The sequence below is a fragment of the Lissotriton helveticus genome, chromosome 3_2 (assembly GCF_964261635.1).
Source record: "Lissotriton helveticus chromosome 3_2, aLisHel1.1, whole genome shotgun sequence".
NCBI classification, from domain to species: domain Eukaryota; kingdom Metazoa; phylum Chordata; class Amphibia; order Caudata; family Salamandridae; genus Lissotriton; species Lissotriton helveticus.
In genome coordinates this window covers 487,246,381-487,273,948 of record NC_136062.1, presented here as the reverse complement: position 1 = coordinate 487,273,948, position 27,568 = coordinate 487,246,381, and the positions used below count along the sequence as shown (strand labels likewise).

Sequence of the window (27,568 nt, the reverse complement as noted above, 5' to 3'; positions counted from 1 at the left end):
ATTATTTTCCCCTATTTTTTGTGGCCCTGAAAGATGGTTGGGTTGTTGAGTTTTTGCGATTTTTAAGATCTGTAACTCCAACTGCGCTAGTCGTTGTTCTAGGGGTTGCAAGGATTGTTTAAATATATTAGCTATCTTATTTAGTAACAGCTGGGAATCCTCCGTATCATGTGGGCCCTTATGGGTTTGTGTGATAGTTGGTGAATGCAAAATTACCGGGATAGGTGTTTCGTTCTCTGAGTGATGAACTAACACTGTGACTCCTATTTGTTCCGCTCTATCTGATCGATCTTGTGGGGCGCTAGATATATGGGTCGGGTTGTTAGGTGTTGGGTGATTAGGGAGAACCCTTTTCTTGCTTATCGCCCCCTCCCTCCTTCCCCTTGCTATTATTTTTTCTATGGAGGAGTTTTGTGGTGAGGTTTGCGGGGCTAGGTCCGGTGTTTTTTCTAGGTCAAAGCTAAGCTGTGAGTCTGCGAGCTGGGACACTGATAGATCAATTGTGTTAGGCAAACTGCGTCTCTCTTGACTTGGATTTACCACAGCATTTGGGACTCCTACGGCTGGCGATCTGGCGTCCGCCAATATCCCCAAAGAGGATCTTTTGGCGAATGCCAGGTCCAAGGAGACCCTTTCTTGTATTAATGATATGCTTTGGTCTATGAACGTATTCGCCTTCGTGATGAAGTCGTCCATAGGACCAAGCATTTTGCCTACGCTACCCGGAGCTTTGGTTTTGTTTCCCCTAGTGACGACCATTGTAACTAATCAATGATACTGTTAGTAACAGCAATGAGGGGGGATAAATCCGGGTGAGAAGGAAAGAAAAGTGGTCCAGTCCAGTCTCTTACGTCCTCGAACGGCCTCAAACGGCCCGCTCTTTGCCCGGTCTTCGCCCCGGGCTCCGACCCGCGCGCGTCCCGCGTCGCGGTAAAGTTTGTGTTGCTTATATAGGTGGAGATTAGGGGGCGTGGCCGCCGGGGGAAGAGGCACCAGCTGCAAGGTGTGGTGGTTGCTGGGCCTCGCAGTCCCCCGGTAGGCTCCTCAGGCAGAATCCCTTGCTGAGCTCCTCAACCTGGGCAGGATCACGCTGGGAGCGAATGAGCTAACCGCCGACCGCGGTAGCGCTCCCACCAGCCGACACTGCATCAGGGAGTGCACCGGTAACGAGCGTTCTGGAGCAGATCCTCTGGTGAGCAAAAATCCAAGTAGTGAGCGGCACCCGCGGAGCGGGTGTCGCGAAAGGTGATAAGCGGTGGAGATTAGAGGGCGTGGCCACCGGGGGAAGACGCACCAGCTGCAAGGTGTGGTGGTTGCTGGGCCTCGCAGTCCCCCGGTAGGCTCCTCAGGCAGAATCCCTTGTCGAGCTCTTCAACCTGGGCAGGATCATGCTGGGAGCGAATGAGCTAACCGCCGACCGCGGTAGCGCTCCCACCAGCCGACACTGCCTCAGGGAGTGCTCCGGTAACGAGCGTTCTGGAGCAGATCCTCTGGTGAGCAAAAATCCAAGTAGTGAGCGGCACCCGCGGAGCAGGTGTCGCGAAAGGTGATAAGCGATGGAGATTAGAGGGCGTGGCCGCCGGGGGAAGAGGCACCAGCTGGAAGGTGTGGTGGTTGCTGGGCCTCGCAGTCCCCCGGTAGGCTCCTCAGGCAGAATCCCTTGTCGAGCTCCTCAACCTGGGCAGGATCACGCTGGGAGCGAATGAGCTAACCGCCGACCGCGGTAGCGCTCCCACCAGCCGACACTGCCTCAGGGAGTGCACCGGTAACGAGCGTTCTGGAGCAGATCCTCTGGTGAGCAAAAATCCAAGTAGTGAGCGGCACCCGTGGAGCGGGTGTCGCGAAAGGTGATAAGCGGTGGAGATTAGAGGGCGTGGCCGCCGGGGGAAGAGGCACCAGCTGCAAGGTGTGGTGGTTGCTGGGCCTCGCAGTCCCCCGGTAGGCTCCTCAGGCAGAATCCCTTGCTGAGCTCCTCAACCTGGGCAGGATCACGCTGGGAGCGAATGAGCTAACCGCCGACCGCGGTAGCGCTCCCACCAGCCGACACTGCATCAGGGAGTGCACCGGTAAGGAGCGTTCTGGAGCAGATCCTCTGGTGAGCAAAAATCCAAGTAGTGAGCGGCACCCGCGGAGCGGGTGTCGCGAAAGGTGATAAGCGGTGGAGATTAGAGGGCGTGGCCACCAGGGGAAGAGGCACCAGCTGCAAGGTGTGGTGGTTGCTGGGCCTCGCAGTCCCCCGGTAGGCTCCTCAGGCAGAATCCCTTGTCGAGCTCCTCAACCTGGGCAGGATCACGCTGGGAGCAAATGAGCTAACCGCTGACCGCGGTAGCGCTCCCACCAGCCGACACTGCCTCAGGGAGTGCACCGGTAACGAGCGTTCTGGAGCAGATCCTCTGGTGAGCAAAAATCCAAGTAGTGAGCGGCACCCGCGGAGCGGGTGTCGCGAAAGGTGATAAGCGGTGGAGATTAGAGGGCGTGGCCGCCGGGGGAAGAGGCACCAGCTGCAAGGTGTGGTGGTTGCTGGGCCTCGCAGTCCCCCGGTAGGCTCCTCAGGCAGAATCCCTTGTCGAGCTCCTCAACCTGGGCAGGATCACGCTGGGAGCAAATGAGCTAACCGCTGACCGCGGTAGCGCTCCCACCAGCCGACACTGCCTCAGGGAGTGCACCGGTAACGAGCGTTCTGGAGCAGATCCTCTGGTGAGCAAAAATCCAAGTAGTGAGCGGCACCCGCGGAGCGGGTGTCGCGAAAGGTGATAAGCGGTGGAGATTAGAGGGCGTGGCCGCCGGGGGAAGAGGCACCAGCTGCAAGGTGTGGTGGTTGCTGGGCCTCGCAGTCCCCCGGTAGGCTCCTCAGGCAGAATCCCTTGTCGAGCTCCTCAACCTGGGCAGGATCACGCTGGGAGCAAATGAGCTAACCGCTGACCGCGGTAGCGCTCCCACCAGCCGACACTGCCTCAGGGAGTGCACCGGTAACGAGCGTTCTGGAGCAGATCCTCTGGTGAGCAAAAATCCAAGTAGTGAGCGGCACCCGCGGAGCGGGTGTCGCGAAAGGTGATAAGCGGTGGAGATTAGAGGGCGTGGCCGCCGGGGGAAGAGGCACCAGCTGCAAGGTGTGGTGGTTGCTGGGCCTCGCAGTCCCCCGGTAGGCTCCTCAGGCAGAATCCCTTGTCGAGCTCCTCAACCTGGGCAGGATCACGCTGGGAGCAAATGAGCTAACCGCCGACGCGGTAGCGCTCCCACCAGCCGACACTGCCTCAGGGAGTGCTCCGGTAACGAGCGTTCTGGAGCAGATCCTCTGGTGAGCAAAAATCCAAGTAGTGAGCGGATTTTGTCTTAAATTAGTATTTTGTCTTAAAATAGTATTTTGTTTTGTAAGTTAGGATTTTGTCTTACATTAAACTTAAATTAAACTTAAGTTAAACTTTGGTTTTAGGACAAAATCCTAACTTAAGACAAAATCCTAACTTTACTACTACTAAATGCCTTCTGTGAATACCAAAAGTAGTACGTTTAGGATTTTGTCTCAGATTAGTTCAGTGAATCGGCCCCATAGTGTTTAACGCTCACTCAGTGCTCTAATGAGGTCAGCCTGAAGATTCTTTGTCCGTCAGGGAAGGGCGTGGGGCAGATTCAGGACGTGAGGCCGGGGTCATCTTTACAGCATTATAGGCCCCCGGGCAAAGCATGGAAAATTAGTGTTAAACTCTGGTCTGCATGGGGCCCCTATGCTCGCAGGGCCCCGAGGCAACTGCCCAGCTTGGCCATGCGTTAAGACGGCACTGGGTGTGGCACGTACTCACCTGTGCCTTGTTTTCTGGAATGCAGTAGTAAATGTATTTCGATGATAAAGGCAACCTGGCAGGTCTCTTCATTTCTACCTTTTCCCCTTTGGGGTCGGTCGCCGGGCCCTTTTCCTGCCGCTGCTACAGGTAAGTCGGAATCTTTTGAACCCAAAGAGTCTTACGTTGCTGCTCCTCCAGTGCCACCAGGAAAAAGACTCTGACCGCCCCTGGCACAGGGAGCCTGGTGCCCCACCCCTCCGACTCCATCTCAGACCGGCTCCGACGCGCAGGCGGCTCTATTGATTTTGTAGTCACAGCCCGGCCACCTTGGAGTACTTTGCTCTGAACACCTGGACTCTGTGGCTTCTTGCCCAGTCGTTGCCAGTCTCAGTCTTGGTACCAGGCATGGGGCGGGAGCAGAGAACCCCTCATGCTTACCAGGCTACGTGTGAAGGCCAGCTCACCCAAGGGCTGGGCAGAGGGTGCCACCCGCCCAGTTTTCTACCAGCAGGACAAGTATGTTAATGTCTGGGCCAGTAAAGAAAATAAGCAAATCACCTAAAAGCTGCACAGCTGCCAAGTTTCAGAGGTCCATGTGTGACGTGTTTCTCTACTCCAAGTTATTTCTTTGAATTCTGGGACTTGTAGTCCTGTCTTATAATTGAGAGAAGAGTAAACCTGTCCTGGAGCAGCAGATCAAGCATGGACCTGCGAACCTTGGCAGGACTTAGCGAGTATTTTTCCCTCTATCAGTACAAACTTTAAACCCTTCAAATGTGTTCAGGAGCTCCCTACGGATCCCTGACTGATAAAGTGAAAAAACAGACAGTAATGACATTGGTACAGACAATTTCATATAAGGTTGTACTTAAGAATCCTGCCCGGGTGTTCATGGAAATGACTGCGCGGTAAAGGATGCGTCACTTCCTGCGGGGGGGGGGGGATGCCTTCCGATTGTCTGAAGCTGAATTCAGACCCAGCATTAATGCCTCCTGCTGGACCAATGGAATGACCAATGGCATGTCCAAATGCATGTCCAATGGCATGTCCAATGGCATGTCCAATGGCATGTCCAACGGCATGTCCAACGGCATGTCCAATAGCATGTCCAATGGCATGTCCAATGGCATGTCCAATGGCATGTCCAATGGCATGTCCAATGGCATGTCCAACGGCATGTCCAATGGCATGTCCAACAGCATGTCCAACGGCATATCCAACGGCATGTCCAACGGCATGTCCAACGGCATGTCCAATGGCATGTCCAATGGCATGTCCAATGGCATGTTCGATGGCATGTCCAATGGCATGTCCGATAGCATGTCCAATGGCATGTCCAACGGCATGTCCAATGGCATGTCCAACGGCATGTCCAACGGCATGTCCAACGGCATGTCCAATGGCATGTCCAACGGCATGTCCAATAGCATGTCCAATGGCATGTCCAATGGCATGTCCAATGGCATGTCCAATGGCATGTCCAATGGCATGTTCGATGGCATGTCCAATGGCATGTCCAATGGCATGTCCAATGGCATGTTCGATGGCATGTCCAACGGCATGTCCAATGGCATGTCCAACGGCATGTCCAATGGCATGTCCAATGGCATGTCCAACGGCATGTCCAATGGCATGTCCAATGGCATGTCCAACAGCATGTCCAATGGCATGTCCAATGGCATGTCCAATGGCATGTCCAACAGCATGTCCAATGGCATGTCCAATGGCATGTCCGATGGCATGTCCAATGGCATGTCCAATGGCATGTCCAATGGCATGTTCGATGGCATGTCCAATGGCATGTCCAATGGCATGTCCAATGGCATGTTCGATGGCATGTCCAATGGCATGTCCAATGGCATGTCCAATGGCATGTTCGATGGCATGTCCAATGGCTTGTCCGATGGCATGTTCGATGGCATGTTCGATGGCATGTCCAATGGCATGTCCGATAGCATGTCCAATGGCATGTCCAATGGCATGTCCAACGGCATGTCCAACGGCATGTCCAACGGCATGTCCAACGGCATGTCCAATGGCATGTCCAACGGCATGTCCAATAGCATGTCCAATGGCATGTCCAATGGCATGTCCAATGGCATGTCCAATGGCTTGTCCGATGGCATGTTCGATGGCATGTCCAATGGCATGTCCAATGGCATGTTCGATGGCATGTCCAATGGCTTGTCCGATGGCATGTTCGATGGCATGTCCAATGGCATGTCCAACGGCATGTCCAATGGCATGTCCAATGGCATGTCCAATGGCATGCTGTCTTCTGTCAGGGTCTGATACGGCAGGTTGACAAACTGCTTAGGGTTGGACGGATGTCAGCAGTGCGGAGCCTTCCCTCAGAGAGTTTCCCTCTAGGCTGGGCCAGGAAGCAGACATTTGTAGTGGTCATAGTAGTAATAGTCGTAGTAGTACTGGTAATAATAGTAGTAATAATCAATCAACCAGTCAGTATTTGTAAAGCACAGCGTATCACCCCGGCGGGTATCCAGCAGCTGGGGATGGTGAGAGTTAGCTGAAGAGCCAGGCCTTGAGTCGGCGAGTGAGAGGTAGCTTTGGAGGTGTAGTGGGAGGTCGTTCCAGGGTTTGGCAGCGAGGTAGGAAAATGAATGACCTCAACAGTGGCTCCGCTGGATGCGGGGGATGTGTACGAGGGTGAGGAAGGTGGAGCGTAGTTGTCTGCGGGTTGGTGGAAGGTCAGGCAGTGGTTGATGTAGGAGGGGTGTGGAGGGCCTTGAAGGCATGAGTCAGCAGCTTGAACTGTCATCTCTGCTGGATGGGGAGTCAGTGGAGGCTTGTGAGGTGGGGGTGGGTGATGCTGGTCCATTTGGGGAGGTTGAGGATGAGTCTGGCTGAGGCATTCTGTATGGTCTGTCGTCATTTGAGGAGCTGGGAGGTGGTTCCGGTGTAGAGTGCATTTCCGTAGTCCAGTTGGTTGGCGACGAGGGCCTGAGTCACTGTCTTCCTGGTGCTGGCGGGGCTCCAACTAAAAACCTTACGGAGCATGCGGAGGGTGTGGAAGCAGAAGGAGGCTGCGGCATTGACCTGGTGCTTCATGGAGAGGTCTCTGTCTAGGATGATGCCGAGGTTGAGGGCGTGGTTGGGGAGGTAGGTGAGGGTCCGAGTGCCGAGGGCACCATGTGTTGTCCCGTGGGGAGGGGTTCTTTCCAAAGATGAGCACTTCCGTCCTGTCCGTGTTCAGCTTCAGGCAGTTGGATTTCATCCAGTCGGCGATGGTGGTCATGGAGTTCTGGACGTTGGATGTGGTGGTGTCTTCGGTGAGAGAGAGGATTAGGTGGGTGTCATTACCGTTTGAGATGATGTTGAGTCCGTGGGTGCAGATGATGTTGGTCAATGGCATCACGCGGGCTTTGAAGAGGGTGGGGCTGAGGGAGGATTCTTGGGGGATGCCACAGATGATGCTCTTGGGTTCAGAGGTGAAGGGTGTTAGGTGGATTTTCCATGTACGTCCTGTGAGGAAGGAGGTTATCTACTTGAGGGCCTTTCCTCTGATGCCGATGTGGGGGAGTCTGGTTGTGAGGGTGTGGTGGGATTAGCTTTGAATGCCGCTGAGAGGTCGAGGAGTATCAAGGCTGCTGTCTCAACATGGTGGTGGTGGTTGTCTCTGATGTAATCGATCGTGGCTATCAAGGCTGTCTTGGTGCTGTGGTCGGAGAGGGAGTCGGACTGGGTGATGTCAAATAGGTTATTCCCTTCCAGGTGGTCTGTGTGGTGCCGATTGATGGCTTTCTCCAGGACCGTGGCTGGGAAGAGAAGCAGTGAGATGGGGTGGTAGTTTTTGAACTATTTGGGCAGAGGAGGGTTTCTTCAGGAGGGGTTTCACCTCTGCGTGCTTCCAGGCATCAGGAAAGGTGGCAGTAGTGATGGATGAGTTGAGGATGTTGGTGAGCGCGCTGCTGGTAATAATAATAAAAATTATAATGATTTTTGGATGAGTTTAGTTTTATACAATAGAAAATCGTATAAAGGAAAAAATACAGAACAATTTACGAGTAGAGCATATTTAATTAGCCTCTCCACAATTAATATTGTACTTGATGAATATATCAAAACATATTTGTAACACGCATGAACAGTGGCACCTAATCAATGAAGTAAACACAAAAAGAAAAAATACATAACACAGTCACCATAGAAAATTATTCTTGCTAGTGTCCCCCCTACAATTCTGGGTGAACTATAATTCCAATGACTCCTCCTTAGAAGAGTTGACGTGACCACGTTTCAGCCTTTTCTTTTTAGGCCTTCTCAGGACAGGGGTTATACATTAATATTTCAAACAATCAAAAGACCGTGGTACAGAGTTTAGAACGCCGCATAAGTATCTCAGTGCCGTGGATACAATCACCTCCCACTCTGTGTGGTGGAGCACCCTCCACGTGTGTTCATTTAATAAATCACCATCCACGTCAATTTTGTCTGTTCCATCTATTCCATTCGGAACCAATCAGCTGTTTCTGGATATCGGGGGAAGCAAATTTCCTTAATTCACCTCTGTTCACCGCGGCCGCCAAATGCATCCGCATTGTAGGGGGGACTCTAGGGAGAATAATTTTCTAGGGTTACTGTGTTATGTATTTTTTGTTTCTGTGTTTACTTCATTGATTACGTGCCACTGTTCATGTGCGTTACAAATATGTTTTGATATATTCATCAAGAATAATAATAATGGTGAAGAGGGTAATTATATGCGCTCTACTCATAAATTCTTCTTTATTTTTTCCTTTATACTATTTTCTATTGTATAAAACTACGTCCCATACCCAGGTATAAGAGGGTAATTTGGGTATAGCCCTGTTAATTTTGGATGAGTATAGGCAACATATTCTAAAGGTATATTTTTGTTTCAAGGTATAATCTGTTGTATAAAAACAAGTTAATATTTTTTATTAATATTATCACTAAATATGGGCATATGATTAACGTTAAATTATATAGCACTTTGTACCACACTTTTGCAATTTCTAAGCACTGTAAATTGACAGCTGTCAAGTCTTTGGTTGGCTTATGTGTGACACTCCCATGTGAGGTGTGTGTTTATGTGTGACATTTCAAGGTTTATGTGTGACACTTTGAATGACACTTTGGGACTAGTTAGGATGCCTACCGTCTGGATTATGCTGTCGGTTTCCGACAGGCTTTCCATGTCTTGCTTTCCGACATGGAAAGCCTATAGAAAAGCGACTTTGGGGCACCTAGCAGGGACCCCCTTCTCCGTGTGGCCTCCAGATGGAGGGCAAGGGGGGCACCGTAGGTGCCCCCCTGTAAATCTCTGCACCGCGGGGCAGGCACCAAGAGGTGCCTGCCACACGGTGCAGAGAGTTTGCAACTGCACCATGTGCGGACGCTTCGTAATCCGGTGATCAGAACCGCCGACCTATGGTAGGTCGGTTCCCAGATCAAGACGGGGGCGGTCAGAGGCAACTCAGACCGACATCATAATAGGGACCTTAATTGGGAGTGTCCTTTTGTCATATATGATGGTCTAGAAGGGACTTGAAAGAGTTGCAACAGCCTGGAACCATCGTACACCTGTTGTGGATAGTGGTGCATCAGACCTGACTCTGTGAGCCACAGTGCATTCATAAGTTGAACCTGGGGGGCTTTCCCGTTGCTTCCATTTTCTCCCTCTTATTGTCTCCCCCTCCTTGCCCCTCCATCCTTTCATTCCTCTTTTTGTTTTTCTCTTGCTGTAGGAAGGTGGATACCTGACTATGGTTACCCCAGATTGTTTGCCTTGTGTTTAGCTGGTTTTCGACTTAGTTGGCCTGGTTCCCTGCTAATCAGGGCCCCAGGCTATCTGCTCTCTCTGTAAAATGGATTCCATGTACCCTAGGTACATACCACAATTGGAAATGGACTCCTTGTCAGCCCCTGTACCTTGCACTATAGGTGCTCAGGGCATAGGTGCCACCAAGGCCTACCAGGGGCTGCAGCATATCTTTTGCCACCCCTGGCTGGTTCTTAAATTGACACAACTGGCTGATCACTCAGCTGGGGCAAGATGGTGTAATCACCTCTTGCTTAGATATAGTATACCTATATCTAAACCTATATCTGGACACATATAAACCTGTGAGCCACTCCTATGGAAGGCCTTATCAATCCTGGAGGCAGAGTGCGTTGTTTAATGTGAGATGGAGCTCTAGCATGAGCTGAGCCTGTCTGCAGCTGTCGGGAACAAGTCCCTAAACTGTTCCAGGATAATGCCATACCATATACTATTAAGTGCATTATAATCCTCGCGGTTATATAGCAACTTTGGTTTGGCTTTATCAAAACATGTCGTGTAAGGTGTCATACGATTTGGAATACTATCCCCTCGCCAGTTCTGGTGACGGGGATAGCATTCCACCCCTCTAGAGGGAGAAGACATGTTACTTTACTGAAATGCGGTTGATTTTTAAAAGAGCCTCAGATCCACAAAATGGATGCTTCTGCCACAGACACGGGTCTGACCCCCTGCAGCTGACCGAAACTCAGCCAAGGGGGCCTGGACAAAGGGTTTCCTGTCGCAGGGAGGTGTCCCACCTCCCCAGACAGGAGATAGTGGATTGTAGCAGGGAGGTTTGAAAGAAACCAGACACTGCATGGGGAGCACAAGGCTGCCCCTTGCATAATCTGGCCAAACCGGTTCTGGGGCACACCAGCCCCCATCCCAGCGTGGCCTGGATCAAAGGAAAGGGGTGTACCCACCCCCTTCCTGGGTCCCACCCATTGGATGGGGACCTAGCAGGTAATCCAGCCCCCCAGATTCGAATAAGAATGGGAGCAGTGCCAATGCACTTCAGATTATCCTGATGAAACATAAGAAACAAAACTCTGGACCCTTTGACATCCTACTCAACGTAGAAGACTGAAGAATCTCCCTTGTGGTCAAGGAGTGACCACCCTGTGCAAACAGGCACCATCCAGCACCTCGACGTCTGCTTTGTTGCAGTTCCCGCCGGAACTCGAGTGACAGAGATCAACGAGATCAAGCTTGCCTGCCTTCCAACAGCCCGATCCACAGTCCCTGCAGAGCTGAGACCCGTGGAGGCGACCGGAAGCGTGGGGCACGCCATCTTGGAAAGACCACGAGACGCTGACCGTGCAGCCCACGAGTGACCCTCGAAGCTGTACACCGGGGTTTGAGAAGCCCCAACCCTGAGCCACTCTTGCATCGAAGTTCACCCCTCTACACTTGACGAGTGCTGCATGGGGCCCTTCTGCTTTCTTTGGCTCAACGCGTTGGCCCGGTCACTTGCCAGCTGGCTTGTGGCCCCTGTGCCGGCAAAAACCAAAATACGACTCGTGATTCTGTTTGCTCCAGATTTGCCCCAGCTCCCCTGAAAAGGAGCCCCCACTCTGACCCTCCTGGTCCGAGTGAGAAGCAATCTTCCAGTTCCGCGTGGATTGCTTTTGCCAAGTGTTGTTTGATCCAATCTTGAAGCCGACAGTGCCGACGGTGAGAGCCTACAAGGGACAGCTTGTGTCCCACTCCTGGACGTCGCAGATGCCCCAGAGCCCACGTGGCAGCGGAGAGAAGCTCCTCGACAACTACCTGATTGCGCCCGACATTGCCTGGTTCCGTCCTGGTTCCACCCTTGTCACTGCTGAGTGACCCAGACTCTGTCCCCTCTGCTTTCAGGTACTTTTCTATCTGGATCCACCCTTGGATCCCACCAGACACTTCTCCTTCACATCGCCTGCAGCATCTTCAGCTTCAAGCACCCAGAACCTGCACGACGAAACCCGACGCCACTTCGACCCTATGCACCCACTTCCTGTCGGTGAGGTAACATTGCAACGCCGGTGTTCCCACACTGGTACACACCTCTAGGGTCTGTGTCTAAAGTTTTGTCCTTCTAGGTTCATCGGAAGTATCCTAAAACTCTGTTTGTGTAACTTTTACGCACCATTGACTTGCATTGGTGCATGCGTGTGCTTTAAGCACTGCACCCGAATCCCGCGGGCTTTTCCCGACTTCAGCATTGCTTGTCCCGACTGCTCCCAGCGATTCCCTAGGCCCTAGGCCTAACCACTGTTCGAATGGTATCTCTTATACCACTTTCTTAGTATATGGTCTGAGTGGCCCCCCGCCCTCATCCATAATTGTGCAACTTTGTATGTTATACTGTGCTTTTGATTTAACGCTTGTGCCCCTTTGTTCATAAAGAGTACTGGGGATTATTTTAAGAATAAATACATATATTTTTATAATCTATACTTGTGTGGTGTCCTTTCATTTGATATTACAGGACTGTGATTGGTAAAACAGCTCGCTTAACACGACCTCTTGAGTTAAGCCTTTAGGGCTGCTTAGTCTATGCTACCATTAAGATAGCTTGTCTACAAGGTTGACTTACAACCAGACACCATAAGGGAAAGCTTGGACTGATACAAGGTGGTTCCAGAATTGGAAACATCATATATCAGGCCAACTTCTCACACTTGCCCTCTTCCCTCATGTCCACACTCCTTGTCTCATTATTTCCTCCACTTGAACCCCTCCTCCTTTCTCTCTTTTCTCCTGCCTCCTCCTTCATTGGCTTTCCTATTTCCCTCATGCAATCTTCCCGTCTCCTGTTGTCTGTTCTCTCCTCTCACCTCTCTCCTACCTTTGTCTCTCTTACTGTTTCTCTCTTCAGTCTTTCAGTTGGATCTACTCCCTCTCTGCTCACCCTTCTTCTTTTTATCTCATTCCCTCTAACTCAGGTGTCTTCAACCAGTCGATCGTGAGCTACCAGTGGCTTGCAGAAACCTAACTAAGAATTTCAATAAATACGTGTTTGTGATTTCCTTTTAAAGATAAGGAGAGGCTATGTTTATTTTACTTTATTATCAGGCTGCAAACAGCAGCCTCTGATAATGAGCAGTGCTCAACTCACATTTATGACCCAGGCGGGTCACTGAGGTCCAGAACTGAAACACTGAGGCATTTAACTCTTAAATAAAAGTTGTTCTCAACTCAATATTGGAGCATGAGAACAAAATGATATTTCTGAATGCTTTTAAATGAGAGAAAATTAAACTGAAGAGTTAACATAATGATTACGTTAACTCTTCATTCTAATTTTCTCCCTTTTCAAGCTGTCCCTTTTACAAACAGCAGGCATCTTGCTCCCAGTGGCTGGTAGACACAGGGCCATGTTGATAGCTGAAATATACAGTCATTTTCTTTCAAACAGGAGAAATATCAAGTGAAGAAAAATGTTTCTATGAGACATTGTCTTACTGTTTTTGTCTACTTTAGATGAAGCAAATTAAGTCCTAATGTTTTATGAAGCATGTTTCTTCACTTTAACGTCCTCACATTTCAACCAAGAACTCTATTTCCTGTTATAAATATGGCACCATGTCTACAGAACACTGAGAGTAAAATGCCTGCTGTCTGGAAAGACAATTTGACATGGGAGAAAATTAAATTAAATGATGAATCTTATGTAAGGCATATAAACATAGAGTTAACTCTTCACTTGAATTTCCCCCCATTTCAAAGTGTTGCATTTACACACAGCAGGCATCTTGCTCCCAGTGGCTGGTAGACACACTGCCATATTTAGAACTGAAAATACAGCCATTTGTTTCAAAGAGGAGAAATTTAAAGTGCAGAAAAATGTTTCTTATTATGAACATTTTTGCAGAACATTTTTCTGCACTTTAAATTTCTCCCATTACATTTTTTTCTATGTTTGTGTTATACTTGTAACGCTGCCACATATTGCAAAAGCTAAGTCCTGTGACACAAGTACATACGACACAGGCTCTCAGTGACCCTTATACATATTTCCCATTTATTCACACACATGTTCATACATTCCCACAGCCATGCACACAATGAGCACATGTCAGCTCTATCATAGTACCCCTTGTCACAGTATTTTGTTACATCATAATATCAGGCTCCATGGACATTAGGTTTAAAGTCAGTGAAGCTGGGCGAAGGGGTGTCTGATAACAATGCCCGAGGTTCTTGGCCTTCAGTCGCTCATGACGACTTTCACTGATCAGAAGTAGCTCTTGTTACAAAAAAGGCTGAAGACCCCTGATTTATATGAATGTCTTTTACTACGCATAGGTCTTTACTACTCATGCCTTTGCTACAAGTGCCCTTACCATACATGCGTTTACAACGTATAGTGATAAGCATACGTAAGTATAGGTTAGAGTGTATTGTAATTGATCAAAAAGGAGGGTTTGGAGTTAAATTAAAACCTGCACTAATTAAATAATTATATTTGTGTATTAATTAATTTTATTAATTTATAATCTATAACATTATGGGACTGATTTGGATGTCGGTTGGAAAGCCTCCATCCTCCATCCATGGTTTAACCCCTTGGCTGCTGCCGTCGGCCAACGATCGTCACATGCACTACCTTGGTAGTGCTGCGAACGTCCGTTGGCCGACGGTCCCCCACCCGTTTTTCGAACGTTCAGCACTGGAGCTGAACGTTCGACGCAGGCAAGATGTTAAAGTCCGAACACCTTATTACAAAGAAGGCGGTCGGAGTTTAAACCGGCCAGTCATTCCAGCTGGCTTCCGGTGCGCTCAAGGAGCCCGTCGGCTAGTCAGAAACCACCACATAATCTCTAACCTACGGCGTTTTCGCCGTAGGGATTATGATGTCGGTTTCCAACAGGCTTTCCATGTCGGGCAAGCCTGTTGGAAAGCAACTTTGGGGGACCCTAACAGGGCCCCCTTTCCTCCACAGCCTCCGGGTGTGAGCTGGGAGCCACCTATGGTGCTGCCCTGTAAAACCCTGCACTGTGTGGCAGGCACCATGAGGTGCACTGTGTGGCAAGCACCATGAGCTGCACTGACTGTGTGGCAGGCACCATGAGCTGCACTGTGTGGCAAGCACCATGAGCTGCACTGACTGTGTGGCAGGCACCATGAGCTGCACTGTGTGGCAAGCACCATGAGCTGCACTGACTGTGTGGCAGGCACCATGAGCTGCACTGTGTGGCAAGCACCATGAGCTGCACTGACTGTGTGGCAGGCACCATGAGGTACACTGTGTGGCAGGCACCATGAGGTGCACTGTATGGCAGGCACCATGAGGTGCACTGTGTGGCAGGCACCATGAGGTGCACTGTATGGCAGGCACCATGAGGTGCACTGTGTGGCAAGCACCATGAGGTGCACTGTATGGCAGGCACCATGAGGTACACTGTGTGGCAGGCACCATGAGGTGCACTGTATGGCAGGCACCATGAGGTACACTGTGTGGCAGGCACCATGCGGTGCACCGTATGGCAGGCACCATGAGGTGCACCGTGTGGCAGGCACCATGAGGTGCACCGTGTGGCAAGCACCATGAGGTGCACTGTGTGGCAGGCACCATGAGGTTCACTGTATGGCAAGCACCATGAGCTGCACTGTGTGGCAAGCACCATGAGCTGCACTGACTGTGTGGCAGGCACCATGAGCTGCACTGTGTGGCAAGCACCATGAGCTGCACTGACTGTGTGGCAGGCACCATGAGCTGCACTGTGTGGCAGGCACCATGAGGTACACTGTGTGGCAGGCACCATGAGGTGCACTGTATGGCAGGCACCATGAGGTGCACTGTGTGGCAGGCACCATGAGGTGCAGTGTATGGCAGGCACCATGAGGTGCACTGTGTGGGAAGCACCATGAGGTGCACTGTATGGCAGGCACCATGAGGTACACTGTGTGGCAGGCACCATGAGGTGCACTGTATGGCAGGCACCATGAGGTACACTGTGTGGCAGGCACCATGAGGTGCACCGTATGGCAGGCACCATGAGGTGCACTGTGTGGCAGGCACCATGAGGTGCACCGTGTGGCAAGCACCATGAGGTGCACTGTGTGGCAGGCACCATGAGGTGCACTGTATGGCAAGCACCATGAGGTGCACTGTATGGCAGGCACCATGAGGTACACTGTGTGGCAGGCACCATGAGGTGCACTGTATGGCAGGCACCATGAGGTGCATTGTGTGGCAGGCACCATGAGGTGCACTGTGTGGCAGGCACCATGAGCTGCACTGACTGTGTGGCAAGCACCATGAGGTGCACTGTGTGGCAGGCACCATGAGGTGCACTGTATGGCAAGCACCATGAGGTGCACTGTATGGCAGGCACCATGAGGTACACTGTGTGGCAGGCACCATGAGGTGCACTGTATGGCAGGCACCATGAGGTGCATTGTGTGGCAGGCACCATGAGGTGCACTGTGTGGCAGGCACCATGAGCTGCACTGACTGTGTGGCAGGCACCGTGAGGTACACTGTGTGGCAGGCACCATGAGGTGCACTGTATGGCAGGCACCATGAGGTGCATTGTGTGGCAGGCACCATGAGGTGCACTGTGTGGCAGGCACCATGAGCTGCACTGACTGTGTGGCAAGCACCATGAGGTGTACTGTGTGGCAGGCACCATGAGGTGTACTGTGTGGCAGGCACCATGAGGTACACTGTGTGGCAGGCACCATGAGATGCACTGTATGGCAGGCACCATGAGATGCACTGTATGGCAGGCACCATGAGGTGCACTGTGTGGCAGGCACCATGAGGTGTACTGTGTGGCAGGCACCATGAGGTGCACTGTGTGGCAGGCACCATGAGGTGCACTGTATGGCAGGCACCATGAGGTGCACTGTGTGGCAGGCACCATGAGGTGCCTGCCACAGGGTGCATGGATTTACACGAACTCCCATATCTCCATGGGAGCTTGTGCAGCTGGTGGAAACCGCCTGCAGCACTAGCTTCCATAGAGAAACAGAAGTTTGTGACTGCACTGTGTGCGGTCGTATCATAATACTGTGTGCGGAACCACCGACCTATGGTTGGTGGGATCCCACATCGAAATGGTGTTGGGCGGACTTAAGTCTGCCCGAAATCCTAATAGGGCTTTAAGTTTTTAAAAATACATTTTAGTAGCGGGTTGTAAAGCATCTGAGGTAGTCGTTAGGCTGTATAGTATTACTAAGGTATTTTAAAAAAATACTTGTGTATTCATTTATTTAATTTAATTATTAACATTACAATGCATATTTGTTTAATATATACAAAATGTATTTTGGAGGGGGATGTACAGGATATAGGGGTAGTATGTGAGAAGTGTATTAGTACCCAGGTGTTAATTGGAATATTAAGCATTGATATAGGCCAAAAAACAAAATACTATAAATATATATATATATATATATAATGCAGAAATGGGAATTAAAAGTAAACATTTTTCAAAGTTATTATATAATAAACATAATTTAGAAAACATAACTTTTTTAAACATTGAATTTACGATTTAAAAAATAGTAAATGGACACAATAAATTTAATGTCAAACTATAATATTGTTCATTAAAACAAATGTAAAGTTAATTTAATAATACATTTTATTTAAAAATTGTTTTTTTATTTTTATTTCTGCAAAATATATAAATATTTATTTGAACATTTAGGTACATTAAAATTACAATTCTTTAACACTTTTCAATGGTTTCCAAATCAATCCAATGTGAGCAACTGTCCTTTATTTGTTTTATTTTTCAGCTTGACTTTCTTGGTTGTTTGTCTGTTTCTACAATTGATGGAGCATCGTAGGCAAGTTTAGAGCCATGGAGGAGCTACAGTCCAGTAAGAACAATCTAACTTACTTAAAATAACATATAGGTAAGGTAACTTATTGTAAGGAGAGAAATAGGGAGGAAGAAAGGTGGTAAATGAAAGAGTATTTGATGTATTGTGCGTTGCAACCTGTTTTCACATCACCATTCAACCCAATCAAGCTTTCTTATGCATACATCGGATTAGTTGTAATGTTTTTTTAAAGAAGTTTGTAATTGCATTCTTTTATCTTTTTTCATAGATATGGTAATTACATGTTTCTATTGGATTTCTAAAAGGATTTACATTTTTTAAAGAAGAACATGAAACCGTTCCGGTGACCGAGCGCGGTACAAATAATTTTAACATAACTAAGAAGAAGAAGATAGAATGAATCGTTGGATAACATTACTCCAACTTTATAGGAGTAATTTGTTTAAACAAAACTTTTCCTGTTGGTTTTTGGACCTAAAGAAGTGACTGTCTGGAAAACAATGGCAGAGGAAAGATCATTGCATGATGGATTTATGTTAATATGTATTTGTTTTTGTAAAACATCAGATTTAAATTATTTTTTTTTGAGTTATACAGGTGAAGAACGTAGTTGCACACAAGAGACACCATAAAATGCATAAATTTTTAATCTATGTAGGTTGTGTGTTTTTTTTATTAAAATAACATTTTTAACTTTAAAACAATTTTCAGGTTATGGATTGTGGTTCACATTTATTGATTGTTGGGTTATCAGTGACTCTTGGTGAGTCGGTGGATAATTATTCACCAAGAGTTGACAAAAGAAGATATCAACCGATAGGGTAAAATACATTTAAATTGTTAGCAATTTTATAGAAAAACAGTCAATTATATTTTGTATTTATTAAAAACAGGAGAATAATGTTTTTAATTTAGTAATGTTGTTAGAAGTGTAAGATGTATGCAGTATTGTCAAGGTAGTTTACAGCTCCAAACATAAAAAAAGTATGGATTTTTGCAAACAGTCTTTCTGATATTTCTCGACATCTTTTGGAAATTTGAGGATGGAACCTACCCTCTCAATGATTGCGCATTTCTCATTTCTTGAAAATGTTATCCCTTCTTTAAAATTGCCAAGAAATGATGCAGGTTGGGGTGATGTTTAAGTATATGCCTTTTAATAGAGTTATTCCAACCTTCAGTAGCATTGTTTGTCTTTGCACCTCCTTATAAGCAAGTCCAGTGGCAGTTCTACCACCCACGGCCCGATTCTGATCTCGCTAGGAAAGCCCTCATTACGACTCGGATCCAGAGGGCTTTCTGAGTGAAACGTGCTCCGGGAGTCCGGACAAGCGAGTACAATACTGCCGAAGGCTTACGGGCTCGGTTCGCTCAGACTCCCATTGAACTCTACGGGAGCCTGTGCACAGACGCATACACAGGCTCCCATAGCAGAAAAGGAGTGGGTGGGGAAAAGTGGACACTCTGTGGCAGGCACCATGGTTCCCGCCACACTGTGCATGCCTGTATCGGGGGGGCCTGTGGGCACACATCCACAACAGATTCGGAGAGCGTCGGGTGTATGGCAGCCGTTTCGTCACGCTGAGACTGAGAAGAAGCAGCTATCCGAATCGTGCATAGTACTCGCTCGGTTGGAGATCGGCTCCATTGCGTGGCACGATTCAGCTAGGAACGTGTCGTACGGAGCGGTTCGGGTCTGGAAACGATTCGATCGACGCTACCGTGATCTTCACATCGTACTTGGTCATTTGGATCTGTGTACTATTCAGTCAGAAATAAGGGCTAAGAATCGGATCCAGCTAAGCCAAATCCAATTCGGAGGCCTTCCGAACGACATCGGAATCGGGCCCTCAGTTGGAAAACATTGTTTCTTTCTGTGATGTTACCTGTTTATATCTTTTTCTAAATAATTTAGCAGTAGTGCCAATTTTTCTTCATTTTGTGCAAAAAACACTGATTGTGTAATTGATGTCTATGAAATCATCTACACATTCAGTAGATACAAAATACAATGCTGTTAGTTTCTTCAATTCAAAATATAGTTTACTACTTGATAAGTAATCCTAGCTAAGGACTTTTTTTTGTATTTTTGGAAATATGGACAAAACATCCCTGAATTTGGGTGAATCTTAATAGTGCTTTTTATCATTTGCAAGTCAAAGACAATTATTATTTTCCTAGGACTTTTATTGGTAGTTTTAGGTATTATTACTGATAAAAACTCATTATAAATTGAGGATTGTTTGTCAGGCAGTATACCATATATCAAAGGTATAGTAGTGTTATTCATTTAATTATGAATAGTATGCATTTGAGTGAATGGATGGGGAGGATAGAGATAAAAGTACCACCCATCATCCAAATTTCACTATTCTCTTGTGTTAGGGTATTACATAGGGTTGCAAATATTAGAATACGTTTTTGAGAATTCTTGTTAACATATGGAAGGAAAGGTTCATTGTTAAAGGATTCTCTTAGTTCAGGGGGAATATTAATATCAGAATAGGTATGAGGGGCTCTGAGTTGTGTATTACTCCTGTTTTTTGTCATTATACCATTCTTTGGAAATTTGGGACAGTAGGCATACTCCTTACGGCATGCATTGGGATGTTGTGAGCTACCTCCCTCAATGTTGAGCCGCAGGCTTCATTGCAGGTAGCACCAAGTGTTGTTATGTGTTGTACATGTTCTCTAACTTCTAACTCCATTGCAGAGGCAGAGTGGTTATGCTCAGTAGTCCTTTCGACAATACCACCAAGAGTAGCCACTCTGGCTTTGCAACTGGGTGACAAATAGTCTGCATACCTCCAAATACTCCTGGGATGAGTACGTCTAGTAAATGTACCCACCGTCGTAGTATGTTGCCTCTTTAGACAATATTTATTGAAATTACCATAGATTTTCATGTTTTGATGATCTGAAAAAGAATTTTAAAAAATTCATTTTAAATGTTCTTGAAAATCAATGTTTTTTTTGTTGTTTTGCTTGTTCTGTTCTATGCTTTGGGAAAAAAATTGTTAATTTCTCATACCACTTAAAAAAAGTACAAATGTTAATGTTTTTAATTCTATGGGGAGAAAGGAAAATATACTCATTTTCCTGTTTGGGTTTTTGAACATTGGTTAACAACTTGTGTAGCAATTGTCAGGCCAGATACCTTTTGGACTTGAGTATTGCTCTTTGTTGAGAATTTAGTCCTATTGGGATTGTTGGAGCTCTTTGTGATTGTATGGATGTTAACTTTTTAACGTAGAAAATTGAAAAAGTGAATAAGATATTGATTCATTATTTTGTTGATTTACCCATGTCTCTTTGAGGAGGTAAAACATTGTTGTTTGTTAATTTTTTGGTGAAATTTTAAATAACAAATTTCTCTAAATATGCTTTATAAAAATATTTCAATGTAGTTGCAGTTTGTCAAGAGACGGTTTTCAGTAGCTAGAGGAAGTTGAAAAGAAATTTTAGAAAATATTTACCCTTTTAGTCAGGGACGGTGCAATGCTTTGTTTGTAATAAAAGGCTTGGCAAGTTAGCAAAGTTCCTAAAGAAAAAAAACTAGTTTTCAGTTTTGCCCTTTAAAACTTTAGTACTCCTGTTGAGAATTAAAATTGTAATATCAGAGGGAGGAAGATAAAGAAAGTGTTTAGAAAAGGTTTAAATGTTCATTGTATTATATTTACCTTTTTGTAAACGGTTTGGATTTGTTTTTAAAAGGAATTCTTTGTGGTGGCTTTAATTGGGTTGCCTCTGCTTTGTTTGATAAAATATAGTGGATATTGGTATTTTAAGCATTATTTTATTTTATTACACAATTATGAAATATTTAACTTTGACTCCCTTTTTTAAGAATTGGTTTAGTTTGGTGTTTTAATAGTAAATCTCACCACTTCAGCTTCCAACACCTTCCTGAGACGGCTTATTTTGGAGTTGGAATAGTACATCTGACCCCTTTACTGTCCAGTACCTTCCCCGACTTGGCTTAGTTTTGAGTTGGAATAATCAACCCGACTCCTTCAGTATCCAGCACCTTCTACAAGATTGCTCAGTTTGGTGTTGGAATTGTAAATCTGACACCTTCTGCACCCAACACCTTTCCTGAAATGGCTAAGTTTTTAGTTAGAATAGGAAATCCGACCCATTCAGTGGCCGGCACCTTCCCCAAGATAGCTTAGTTTGGAGTTGGAATAGTAAATCTGGCCACTTCAATATCCTACACCTTCCTGAGATTGATGGAGTTTGAATAGTAAACCTGACCCTTTCAGTATCCAACAACTTCCCTGATATGGCTTAGTTCGGAGTTGGATTAATATTCTGACTTCTTAAAAGTCCAGTATCTTCCCTGAGATGGCTTAGTTTTGAGTTTGAGAAATAAACCTGACCCCCTCACTGCACAACACCATCCCGGGGATGGCTTAATTTCGAGTTGGAAAAGTTAATATTAACACTATATTGACGAGAAATGGTATGTCTTGTATCAGTGTTGAGTTAAAAAAGATCGTTTTTTAATATTAAGCTCTTATTCCTCGAATCCATTTATCACGTTTCTATGTTGTGAATACAAAATATGTTTTTTTACTGATTAAAATAAATGATTTTAAAACTCATTTGTTCAGTTATTGTGCTTGTGCCCTACTAAGAAAATCTCCACTTTGATATATATGAAGTGCTTCAGTATTTACTTGTGAGGTCATAGAAATACTGATATATTTTACACATAATTATGACTAAATAAATATGACTTCATTTAATATATGTTTTCTTTCTGTAATACTTGCAAAGTAGGCTACATTACAGTGTTTCAAGAGCTCAATGTCTCTGTCTCTCTTCCTGTTAGCAGTGAGTTTGGTCAACTCACTGGTGGGTGCACCACTGAACACAAAATGGTGGACATTCTTGTTGATAGTATTTTTAAACATTAACCATCATTACAATAAAATACAAGTTAGACATTTTTATTGTGACATTTTTTAGTATGACTCTATTTGCCATCTTGGTTAGAAACAACATTTTTAAGCTCATTACTACTTTCTTAAAAGGCTCCTTTGCTTAATAACTAAGAGCCTCATTACGATGCCAGTCGGACCGACAGTCCGACTGCAACAGCTGCAATTTGATTCTGATGGCCAGGAAAGTTCCCCCCACCGTGTTACAATGCAACCGCTGCTACTGTGGCGATCTCATCTACGATGGTGGACATACCACGAATATGTCACTGCAAGTGTTTACAAACTCACAGGAAACATGTGATATGCACACACATGCATGACATATGTGGGGATATGCCTTGTGCTGCATGTATGCCATTGCTGGAGTGTGCAGATCTGTGAACAGTCCAGTCAATAGGGATATATGCCACTTACGAACTTACTTGCATTCCGGTGCCCAGAGGGTTGTAGTCTTCGGGGTTTAGCTGCAGTGGTGTAGTAGGGACCTAGGAAAAGGGATCCACTCCAGAGACTGTCGTAGAGAAGCTAATTTGGATAAGTAAGCACCCCAAATCCTTTGTTTCCAGCGAGTCGACGCAGCCGATCAGACCGCCAAGGTCCGCTCGTCAGAAATGCACATCATCATCCAGATAGCGGTCAGAAAGAACAGTGACTAAGATATTTTGTATTTGCAATTAATGTATATTCAGTATCAACTTGTATACTGCAACATGACCGACGATAATGTACACATTTGATAGTCCATTGTTTGTGTCACAGTGCTTGTTGAAATAGGAAGTGCTCTAGTGTGCGGGCGTCATGATAAAGGCTTTGGAAGCCGAAACGCGTCTGACACTATACACGGTTGTGTTCTGCCAAGCTGAATATATTACCGTAACTCTACTCGGAGTGCCGTTCTGTGATTGAATTTTTTACGGAAGCCTTAGGATATGGGAATGCAAAGTTGTGTCTTTTTCAGTGGAATGCGCAGCACATGAAATATAAAAGTGCACACTGTGTTCACGCATGATTTTACAGAACTATGTAAAAATTGACCCACCGCGACTTTACATATCATTCGAATTGTAGAATTACCTTGGTCTGTCCTCACTGTTTGAAGCTACACTTAAATACGATCAAATGAGGGGCCGCCCTTATTTGTTACATCTGATTAAGACTCGTGGTGGTTGAAACGCGTTACCCTGTGAACTTTGCCTTTCAATAAAGAACTTTTTATCTGAATCAGTTTGGATGGGCCTGTATGCATGACACTGAAGGTGGTGTTCATGTTCCTTCTGGAATATATATATATGTATATGTATTCCAATCCCATTGCATCAATACCATCAATGTAACACCGGGGCGGCAGAGACTCCAAAATATAAGTGCCAATACTTTATTACACACAGATTGACATAATGCGTTTCGGCCAAACTTGGCCTTGTTCACATGACACGCTACGGAACTACCAATGCTCTTTTAAGGTGCACACGTGATATCTACCCACACAAACATGAAAAATAGGCTAACTGAAGGTCAGCTATGTTGCTATCCATAGTCCAATCCATTTGTTGCAACTCGTACAAGTAACATGATTTAAAATGAAAATTAATATAATACTCATTTATATCAATAAATCCAATCATGTTACAAATTTTACATAAATACGTAAATTTGTCTACCGCATATAAATAAAAATGATTGAAAACCAACTTTTTAACTATAGCAACAAAGATTAAACTGTGCAAACACCACATTTGTGCAAACTTTGCACTTTTTAACTGTAGCAGCAAAGATCAGACCCAGTCTAATTTGGGCCAAAGTGCAAACACCAAATTTGTGCAAACTTTGCTGAACCTCATAAAGTGCATAGGCATATTGTTCTATATTTGCTGCTGGTATTTATTATCATTGCAATTGCGCCCCAAGTGAGCTTAGTTTGAACCCAATGATACCTGCTCTCCAATTATATATATCCGCTGAACCATTCCATTTATAATATATTGTTTTTCTGAATATAAACAGATTTTTAGCAATGTATATATTATGTCAATGTACATGGTTTCTAGCAGCATGTTAATGTCCCTGTGAGCATTATCGAGTAGTATTGCCGCACCTTCCAATCCCAGAAAAGTGACATGTGCAATAAGAGAAAAAACAATAAGATAAAAAAAAATCAAGAGGAGTCATTGCTGCAGTTTGTTTCAAAACCCTTCTCCACACCATATGATATATACATTTACATGCCTACAGTCATGGCTATGGCCACTTCTGTATCAATCTGTCATAGCATAATTTTAAAATTCATCCTTCAGAGATAGGTGTATAAATCCTCGTTAGTATTGAGCCCATGGGGAGTCTTGGTGTCTAGGTTTAAACTGTACCTTTTCTCCCACCGTCTTAACATTAGTTCTCCGTTGCCCCTCCCCTTAATTTTGATACTGCATCAATTACAAAATGTACGAAATGGCTAAGATTATTATTGTGACATTCAATACAGTGGCTTGCTACCGGATATGTGGATTCCGAGTTGGTTATGGCTCTTATGTGCTGTATTATTCGTTTGTGGACCTGCAGTTTCGTGCTTCCAATAGAGTGTAACTTACATGTACATTCAAGGGCATAAACTGCGAATTCGGTTACACAGGTGAGGAATTTGTCAATCGTAACAGGCATATCACGGAATGGAGTGTTGTACTGGGTTGTATTAGTACCAGATTGACAGACTCTACACAAATTGCCCTTGAAGAATCCCTTCTTGGTTGTTAGCCAATTATCTCTCTCCATACTCTCAGGACTACTCTTAACCAGCCCATTGCTCATCGATACAGCGCTTCTAAAAGTAATGACTGTGGTTTTATGGAGTTTTGGAACAATAACAGAATCACCTAAAATGATCGGCCACTGTTCTCTAAGTATAGATCTAAATTGCTGTTCCTGTTTGCTGTAAGTCAGTATTAGCCTTGTTCCTTCATGCATGTTGTCATTATTCTTTTCACAGCTGGATTTCCTTCCAAATAACAGAGGTTCCCAACTTTTATCCTCAGTTTTAAATTTAGCCTGATCAATTGTATATATGGAGTATCCCCGTGCCAGGAATCTTTTTTTAGACTCAAGTTGGGGCATCTTTAAGTCATCCTCCCGGCTACAAATTCTATTTAACCTTAGCATTTCCCCGTAGCGAATGCTATTGATCAATTGTCGGGGACGAAAGCTACTGGCATTGAGTGCAGAATTTCCAGCTGTTTCCGTCCTATGCAGTCAGGACTCGATTTTTTTATTTTGCATAAAAACTTTCACATCCAAGAAGGCAACCGTCTGATTCCTTATATGTGCTGTGAATTTAAGATTAACTGAGTTGAGATTCATACTGGTCACAAAATATTCTGTGGTCTCCGTCATTCCCTTCCACACTATAAACAATCACCACAATAGTGCAGCTAACAAATGACATCACTATCCCAAATGTTGCTGTGGTCACGCATGAGTACCCGCTCCTCCTACCAGCCCATGTGTAAACACGCGTATCTGTGGGAGAAGCACGCATCCATGGCAACTCCGAGCACCTGCTGAAATATTTCTTTCTTAAACAGGAAAAAATTGTTCTCTAAGCAATATTTTATCATGAAAACCAACATTTTGCTGTGTTCGTAAAGTTTTAAAGGTCTGCTCTTAAAAAAATGTTCAACAGCTCTTAAGCCATCACGATGGTTAATGCTCGTATGAAGAGAAATCATGTCTAGAGTCATAGGAAGATATTCCTGGCTCCAAGGGATATCAGATATCCTCTTTAAGAAGTCGCCTGTATCTTGGACAAAGGACTGTAAATTCCGTACGTAGTCCTGCAAGAAAAAATCCACATATTGTGAAGTACATTGAGACGTGCTATTTCTGGCAGAGATGATAGGCCTACCTGGTGGTGGAACTATATTTTTGTGGACTTTTGGGATAAAATATAACACAGACATAATCAAATGTTCATTGCTCTGGAATTTATATTCGTCCACAGTTAATACGCTGTTGTTTTACTATGTGGTCATCTTCAAGTGAAATTCGTTATAGACAGATCTTACAGTCTGCATATTGCTTCTCTTATAGGATTGCGCATCGTTCAATTGTTTACGTGCCTCCAACATGTACTCAGATCTAGGCCAAATTACAATATTTCTGCCTTTGTCTCCATTGCGTATTATAATCTGGTTGTTGTTTTGCAATTTCTTAATCAAGTTCTGATATCTCCTATTGTGATCACTCTGCTCTTTACGTGCTCTCTGAATTGTCTAAATGAACTTTTTGATTTGTTCAATTATCTGTTATCTTGCGGCATCATGGGTATAAATGTTGATTTGGGTTTAAAAGGTGTTGCAGTCTTTCCATATCTATCCAGTGCCTGTTGTTCTACCACTGATTCTGTCGATGGTCTAGGACTGACTTCTGAATCCTCACTCTGTAATGCCTATAGGACCTGCATTAAATTAATATCCGAGATTGGTAGGTTGTCCCGATTGCTGTTGTATCCCTGGAAACAGTTTTTTGTTATAGTAGCAGGCTGTCTGCTTGGTTTTTGGAAATAGTATTTTATAAGTTTCAGTTTCCTAATATATTTATAGATATCAATTCTAGTTTTGCTATAGCTGAAGGAACTTTCTGGGCAATCGGTTAGTCCTAAAGTTAACAGTTGCTTCTCCGCTTCATCTAATGCTACATTGAATAAGTCGATCACTGTTTCACTGTCCTTGTCCATTCCATTTATTTGTGTTTCCACTAGGCATCTAGCTGCTTCTTGCCTCTTGATGTCCCTGTGTTGCTTTCTTCTCTCACAAAGTCTTTTGTTTCTCCTCTGTTTGTTTTGAAGTTTGGCACTCTCGGTCGTAAGGTTTGAGTCGGTCGCGCCTTTAAAAATCAAACTCTTCAGCTAGAATGAACGTATTTGATCCTGTCGCCCGCCGTCTGATGTTCTGCTCCGTCTGAGTCCGATTCGCATTCAAGGGCCGAGCTTAGATCAGAGGCTGATACCATGTTGGATATTTATCAATAATTCTGTCATCCTGTTTCACAATGTTGCGGTCTATTTGTTTTTGTTTCTTCTTTGGGGCCGATTCTGATCTCGGTTGGAAAGCACTCTGGCCGAGCCGGATCGGGGTGTTTTCTGACCGAGCCGGACTCCTGTAGTCTGACCGAGCGAGTACGATGCAGCTGTATGCTGTCGGACTCGGTTCGGTCAGACTCCCATAGAAGTCAATGGGAGCCGATCATACGACGGATACATGGGCTCC

At 45.6% G+C, this 27,568-nt stretch overlaps 1 protein-coding gene across 1 annotated transcript in view; it reads right to left on the bottom strand.

The window, feature by feature from the left end:
- Positions 1-3,937, bottom strand: part of LOC144826085 (para-nitrobenzyl esterase-like) — a 370,560-nt gene extending 366,623 nt beyond the window's left edge. The window contains exon 1 of the mRNA XM_078684441.1: positions 3,801-3,937. Coding sequence (XP_078540567.1) covers positions 3,801-3,872 — 72 coding nt within the window. The 5' untranslated portion in view covers positions 3,873-3,937. The remainder of the gene's footprint in view (positions 1-3,800) is intronic.
- Positions 3,938-27,568: the final 23,631 nt, after the last annotated feature.